Here is an 8219-nt window from a genome sequence, read left to right as displayed (position 1 = left end):
ACACACACACACAGCATTCAGGGGAAAGCCTCTGCAAAGTTAGAGAAAACACCTCAGTCACTTCTCTCCCCAAGAAAAATGAGGTCCCACAAACCATCTTCTACAAGTATTTCCCTTGTAATGCATGGCTCACAAGTAGCACCAAAGTCGGCACCTTCCTTTGAGGGCTGTGGGCAGCACACACAACCCCTAATCGAAACTATGGCTGCTCAGGAGCAGGAGGCAGAGTGAGAGGCCTGGATTCAATGGGCCTTCAGTTCCACCCATGAGAGCATGATGACAAAGTGAGTGTGGGTGTGAACATTCTCTCCGTGACTGTGCCTTCCTGGCGATGAGCTGTGGTGTGGGGCTCTGTGCATGCAGCGTGGTGCCTCCTGCACAAGGTGCCCTGCTGCTCACCAGTGGGTCCTTCTCTGGTCAGGACCCGAGCTCCTGCATGCAGTGCAGCCAGAGGCAGGAGGAGAGAGGAAATGGTGAGAAAGAGGAGGAGGAGGAGGGACAGGCAGAGAACCCCAGGAGGGAGAGACCTGGGAGCCATTTCTCACATCCCCAGGAAGGGGGCTGAGCCTTTCTGTTCGCCTCCTCATTCTTTGCCTCCCACCCTCATGAAATTGGGTCTGTTTACTGAAAGGCCTGAATTTCTCAGGTTCATGGGAGAAATGGAAATGCTCAGGAAAGCAAAGGGTGGAAGGAAGTAACCTTCGGAAGTAACAAACCACAGAAGTGCCAGCAGGGCCAAGGGAAGAGAATTATGTAGGAATCATTGTAATATACAGGGTGTCCCCCAAATGTACACACACTGTAACAGCTGAGAGCTCAATTCTGAAAAGGAAATGTATTTTAACAAACACGGCCTTTATAATTATTCCAAGTGTGTGTATACATTTCCTGTGACACCCTGTATTTATCAGCAAACCTCTCACTCGGGCTCACTGAAGCAGGTACCCGCATCATGAGCTGGCTGGTGGAGGTGTCACTGCTGGTGCCACATTGCGGGGCCGTCCTGTCTGAGCCTGGAGCCCTTAGGCAGAGAATGACACCAAGAAGATGCTTTGAAGTGACAGTCAGTCCTTCCATTATTGGCTCTGACATACTACAGATAAGTTGGGGTAAGGGAAGAAGAAAAATAAGTGAGGCATGATAAAGCTCTTTTTTCTTTTTGTCTCGAGAGATGACAATTATGCTTTAGAAACTCCACTAGGTTTCATGTGCGCCAGAGTGCCTCAAAAAAGCGTCCAAATACACATGCTTAATACTGACATTCAGAACACCTTAACATCAGGGTGCACCAAGGTGAGGAGCTATGCGAAAGTATCCCAAACACATCAGAGGGAGAAAGAACATTTACTATAAGCCAAATATTTGAGAAACATCATTATATTTTCACAATGATCCTATGAGGATTATTAATAATCCCATTTTACACACGAGAAAAGTGGGACTCAAAGAGAGCAAGAAATCTGCCTAAAGTGACGTTAATTTGGATCTCTGAAGATTATATCTGGGAACAGAGCCCGTGGGCCCCTACTTAGCTCCCAGCTAGTCAGAGACCTACAAATGGCAGGGTGGGGATCCAAACTCATACATTTGATGCCGGAGATCCCATCTTAACAAGTAGAAAGTCCTCACTTAACATGGTTGATGGGTTCTCAGATTTAAGCTAAAAATGGCAAAACAAAGCCAATTTTACCATGGGCTAATTGATATTAACAAGAGAGGCTCCTACAGCATCTCAACGCTATAAAGAAAAAAGTTGAATGAAATGACATTACTCAAGGTCCTGCCGTTCTTAATCCTGCCTGCCATTCTAGTGGACTGACTCCTCAGAGAGGATCTGAATTGCTGCACTATTATTTCTGGTATCAAATCCTTAAGTACTTTCTACTTTTAGAATTATGCTTTCTGCTCTAATTGTAATACCAAGGTATCATTATGAGGGAAGTTTCTCAAACTCATGTGTGCTGGTTTTGTTAGCTCTCTCTCTTAAAAAATTTTTTTTATTGCTTTCAGAGAGGAAGGGAGTGAGAGAGAGAAACATCAATGATGAGAGATAAACATTGATCAGCTGCCTCCTGCATCCCCCTCCCCAACTGGGAATCGACCCCGGCATGTGCCCTGACTGGAAATTGAACCATGACCTCCTGGTTCATAGGTCAATGCTCAACCACTGAGGCAGGCGTTAGCTCTTTTCTTGTTGAGAAACTTGGTTAAGTTGTGGGAGATTTTTTTTTCTAGCCTGTTATGATGTAACAGTATATTCTACAGTCAGAAATGTCTGAAAAATGATAGAAAATACACTCAACCACAGAACAAAGTCCATAGCTATGTTGTTGACAAGTTACTTGGTTAGACTTCATACTCTGGACTCCCTGGTATGATTTGTGTCTAAAAAAGGAAAGGAAAAGAACCTACCTTTACTTTTCCCCGTTTGTGGCATATCTTATCAACAATACAATGCTCTCCCTGTTGCTTAAAGGAATCAATAAATGACTCTGGCCAAAATGGGTTGTAATTTGATATGATTATGAGGATTAGTGCCTTTAATCTCCACTGAGCTGGCAGGTAGGGTGATGTGCTAATATTCTGTTTTTAAATCAGACAGGATATTCTTGTTAACTAGACTACTTGTTTTATTTGGAAGGTTGCTTGCACCATGGCAGCTTGTCAACATCTCAAAGTGGGCGTCCACTGAAAGGTGCACCTTGACATGTTAAGTTTGAAAAGGCGCAAGAAAAGGAAAGGATACAGTAATTTAAATGCCAGCCTTGGCAATTCTAGAAAACAATGGGGTCTGGAAAGGAGGTTTTGTGCTTTCTAATTTCTCCATACTGACTGTGCAGTCATGGGTAGCCAGTGATGGCGAACCTATGACACGCGTGTCAGAGGCGACACATGAACTCATTTTTTTTGGTTGGTTTTTCTTTGTTAAATGGCATTTAAATATATAAAATAAATATCAAGAATATGTCTTTGTTTTACTATGGTTGCAAATATCAAAAAATTTCTATATGTGACACGGCACCAGAGTTAAGTTAGGGTGTTTAAAAATGCTGACACGCCGAGCTCAAAAGGTTCGCCATCACTGTGGGTGGCTGTTCACAGAACCAATTTCCTTCTACCCAGCTAGGCTACACTGCCCAACATGCCTTGTAGTTGTGGGTGGCCATATGACTAGGAAGAAATGTGAAAGGTAGTGTGTGCTACTTCCAAGTGTGGCCCTTAAAAAACCGTCCTAGCCATCTTCTACACTTTATTTCCTCCCTCTTCTGATTGTTAGGGTAGAGATAACCAACAGGAAGGCCTTGGAAGACAGGTGCTCAAGATAACAGAGCCACCAGCATTCTGTGACCCTGAATAACTATGTGGGGCACATCCTCTTTAGCTGACCAGGAATACTCTTTGGACTCTTAAATAAGCAAAAATATATTTCTATTGGATTTGAGTCATTATACATTGGGGGCCTATGTGTAACCAGAGTCTAGCCTACCCTAACATATTGCCCATCATTGACTCCTCAACTAGTTATTTCTGCATCACTAGTCCTGACAATTTTCTCTCTTAGATCCTTTAAAAGCTTCCCTTGCTCTTAGGATAAAATACCAAATTGTACTATAATCTATGAGAGCCTGCAAGATCTAGCTCCTGCCAACTCTCCCCCAACCTCTCAGCCACATGTCATGACACTTTCTTCTCTGTTCTCCATTCTATAATCACCCCAGTCATGTTTCTCTCCTTCAGGTGTAGCATGCTCTTTCTACCTCAGGCCCTTTGCACATTCTATTCACAATGAATGAACCACTCTCTCCTCCCCCAAACCTTATCATCTACTCAGTGTTCTGCACTTTTCTCAAATAGAGAATAAGTACTGGGGGTGGTACAATAAATTGGATCATTTTTCAAGAAAAAGCCTCAGCATGCTTATTGCCTAATCCTTTTTATGTTTAAGGGTTGGGAAGAATTTGTGAGGCTGCATTTTACAAGTTGAAAGCATATGTGTGCAAAAAGCTATTTAATGAAAAAACTACTAAAAACTCAAACATGTAAGGACATGAGTCACTCTATGTAAACTATGTAATATTCTTAAAATAGACTATTATATAGCCATTAAAATTATGTCATAAGAGAGCCATAACAGCCACTTGTAGCAGCAAAGTAAAAGTCGTTTCTTCTACCATTTAGCATTACAGCTGTCAGCATTTTGACTGGAGATTCAGTTTAAGGATGCTTTCTTTGTTCAGTAAATTCACAGAACAACTGTGTGATCAAAGGGGGTGGTTAGAGGGCTGGGTGAAAAAGGTGAGGGTATTAAAAAGTACAAATTGGTAGTTACAGAATAGTCACAGAGATGTAAAATACAGCATAGGGAATACAGTCCATAATACTTTAATAACTATGTATGGTGCCAGGTGGGTACTTAAAATATGGGGAGGGGGCACTTTGTCAAGTATATGATTGTCTAACCACTATGCTATACACCTGAAACTAATACAAAATAATATTGAATGCCAACTGTAATTGAAAAACAATTTGGAAATAAAAAATAGCATGCTCTTTCCCACCCTAAAAGGCATAATGACAGAGACACAGATTTATTTTAGTTAACCATGATTAATACAAATGGTTCTATGAGTAAAAATAAAAATTTAATGTGCATGGCCTGGCCAAAATTGGATATGACAACCTCAGATCTCATAAGAGTCCGTCTCTGGCTGAAGCTGGGGAGACAGAGCCCCAGGTGGCAAGGGAGAGTTGGCCAACGCTGGTTTTAATGTCCTGGGCTCCCCATGGTAAATACTTCCCCACCTGCATTCTGGGTCTCAATCTCTTTCAAGTGCCTAATTCCTGGTTTTGCTGCCTTTACTCCCTATTCTTTTCCCACAACCTGAGCATATACCCTGACCAGGAATCGAACCATGACCTCCTGGTTCATAGGTCGATGCTCAACCATTGATCCATGCCAGCCGGACTGCTCCCCATTCTTTTGCTCATACTGATCCCAGCTCTTAAGAGGATACCCAACACAGTCCATTATATCTATAGTGATTGTTCCGTCTCCAAGGACTGTGTTCACAGTGATCAGGTGGGAAGTGATGGCTCTATAGAAGGGGTCCCATCTGCACCATCACCAAGGGACAGCTCATTCATGGGAAGCCCTGCCAGGGGTTTTATTTTATCTTGCTCCCCATGTGGGAGTCCTGGGCCTGAAGGGATTTGGTTCTAGGAGGTTTCACTGATGAGGTTGGATGTGCAGACCAAAGGAAGCTGTTATATTTCTGATTTCTATTCTGCAGACAGGGTATGATTGGGGAGCCTGGGTCAGGGTGTGCCGCAGTAGGGGATATCTGATGAGAATGGCAATCAGGGGACTGTTGCTGGGCCCTGACACAAGAGCCATTCATTTATTCTTTGCATCGTAGCATGAAAACCCTTAGGGTAGCCGGCACAAACTTTCGGCCACAAGGAGGGGCAATTAGCAGCTGGGCTTTGTTTGTTGGTGTGCTTTGCTTTTTAATTGAAGGTGAATACCTTTACACAGAGCATACCACCTCGCCCTATTGTCCACTATTCCTCCACTTCCCTGTGACTTTCTGTCTCTATTGGCCTCTGAGTTTGCAAAGCCAACCCAAGGGCAATGCGTGTCTCACAACTCCTACATGCTTGGCTATTTTCGTTAATGACTCCTATTCTCTTCTGATGGATAAGCTCCAGGTTCCAGTTGGTCTTATCTCTACTATGCACTCCTTACCTTTCCACCACCACTGCTCTGAGGTTAGGCCCCCCGCTACCTCTCCTGTAAATTACTATGATGGCTTCTTAATTGGCCTTGCTGTTTCAGTATTTCCATTCTTCCATCCATTTTATGCACTGCTGGCAGCTTACTCCTCTGGAAGTATGCTCCCTAACATCACTCCCTATCTGCCTTGGTCTAAACTCCTTGGCCAAGCATTCAAGGTCTCCCATGGTGCAGGTGCAGCCCACCCTGCTACAGCTTAAGCCCCTCCACACCCTTTCTGCACTCTGGGCTCCAGTCAGACCAAAGCACACGCTGTTCTTTTACAGACCCTGGGCTTTCCTACTTCCGTGAATTTTCTCACACTCTCTTGTTCCACTTGGAACACTCTTTGCTCCACCTTTGCACATTCACATTCTATCAGTATGCAAGGCTGAGATAAAAACCACCTCTTCTCTATCATCTGCCCCAGTTAGAATTCTTCTTTCTTCCTCTAAACTTCTATAGCACTTTCCAGTTTCAGTGACTGAGGTGCATGCTTTTCCCATTAACCCTGAATCCCTGAGAACAGAATTTATGTTGATCTTTGTATCCCCACCTTAGCACAGGGCTTCATTAAGAGCTGAACAAATGAATTAACTCATAAGTAAATTTCTCACCTGCAACTTGGCAGTTAATGGTCACATTCACTCCCCGCACTGTTTTGATGGTGCCTCCTATATCCACTGTGATGGCAGGCTCCTTGGTGTTGAGCACAGTCATTCGTGATGTTTTCACTAATGGCTTTCCTAAAGATGGGAAGAAATGTGAAATTTTATATGCAATGACTATAGACTTGAGGCATTCTCTTGAATCATGGGATAATGAAGAATGAACTACTGGTATACCCAGACTTTTTCCATGAATCATATTTTCCTTTGAAAAAAATTGTAACTGCACAATATAAAAACCATCTACTTACCCACCCACCTACCTACCACAGAACTGTCGGAAAAAGAAGAAGGATGGAAGCATATGAGGATAAGAGGATGGTGTCCAACAAGTTCGGATGGTTTGTACATTTTTATCATTAAATTCACAAATGACCCTATACATTCAATTTTTTTAAGAGCTTGGTTATTTTAATTAAACTTTTTACTTTGAGATAATTCTGGATTCACATGAAGTTGTAACAAATAGCACAGAGAAATCCTGTGTAGCTTCTACCCAGTTTCACCTAATGGTGATATCTTATAAAACTAGAGTATAATATCATGACCAGGACATTGACACTGATAAAGTTAAGCTAAAGAACAATGCCATCATCACAAGGATCCCTCATGCTATCCCCAACCCCATCCTCATCTTTGGCAACCATTGATCTGTTCTCCACGTCTATAAATTTGTTATGTAAAGAATGTTATATAAATGCAACCATACAGTATGGAATCCTTTTTTTTTTCCCCACTCAGAAAAATATTCTGGAGATTCTGCCATGTCTCACATGGTACCATGCTGTGCATGTCAATAGTTTGCTCCCTTTTATTGCTGAGTAGTAGTCTATGGATGTACCACAAATTTTTTAGCCATTCACTTGTTGAAGGACATTTGGGTTTTTCCAGATTTTGGCAATTCAAATAAAGCTGTAGTGATGTCTCATTGTGGTTTTAATTTGTATTTCTCTAATACTAATAACATCAAATATATTTAAATGTGTCTATATGCCAAAAAAATAATGTTGAATATATTTTAATGTATCTATATGCCATCTGTATATCTTCTTTGGTAATATGTCTCTTCATGTCATTTGATCATTTTCTATTTGGATTTTTTTAATGTTTAGTTTTGAGAGTTTTCTTTATATTCTAGTTTATTAATTTTTAATCCTCAACCTAGGACAAAGAGAGAGGAAGGGAGGGAGGGAGAAAGGGATAGAGGTGGAGAGAGAGAGAGGGAGAAACATTGATCTGTCATCTTTGTGCCTTAACAGGGGTTGAATCCACAACCCAGGTATGTGCTAAACCGGGAATTGAACTGGCAACCTTTTGGTGCACAGGACAAAGCTTAACCAACTGAGCCATTCTGGATGGGCAGAGTTCTTTATATTCTAGATACTAGTATTTTGTGAGATATCAGGCTTTTCTTTTCATTTTCTTAACAGGATCTTTCACAGGGCAAAAGTTTTTTTTAAACTCTGATAAAGTCCAATTTATCAAGTTTTCCTTTCTTGGAACATGCTTTTAAAGTTATGTCTAAGAACTATTTACCTAGACCTAGATGCTGAAGATTTTTTCCTATCTTTTTCTAAAAGTTTCATAGTTTTACATTTTGCATTTAAGTTTGATACATTTTGGGTTAATCCGGGTATAAGGTGTGGTACTTAGATCAATGTTCATTTGTTGTTTTTTTTTTGGCCTATGGATGTCCAATTGTTTCATCACCATTTATTGATTTATTTTTATTTTTTAAGCTACATGTATGCCTGTGGTTAATTCTAGCATGAAACATT

At 41.5% G+C, this 8219-nt stretch overlaps 1 protein-coding gene across 1 annotated transcript in view; it reads right to left on the bottom strand.

Annotated features, from left to right (window-relative positions):
* Positions 1-8219, bottom strand: part of ADAMTSL1 (ADAMTS like 1) — a 393380-nt gene that overhangs the window by 72155 nt on the left and 313006 nt on the right. Inside the window, 1 exon segment of the mRNA XM_006764922.2 lies at positions 6391-6519. Within this exon segment, the coding sequence (XP_006764985.1) occupies positions 6391-6519 (129 nt within the window).

The sequence above is a fragment of the Myotis davidii genome, unplaced genomic scaffold (genome assembly GCF_000327345.1).
Source record: "Myotis davidii unplaced genomic scaffold, ASM32734v1 scaffold197, whole genome shotgun sequence".
Lineage (NCBI taxonomy): Eukaryota > Metazoa > Chordata > Mammalia > Chiroptera > Vespertilionidae > Myotis > Myotis davidii.
This window is presented reverse-complemented; position numbering and strand designations above follow the sequence as displayed.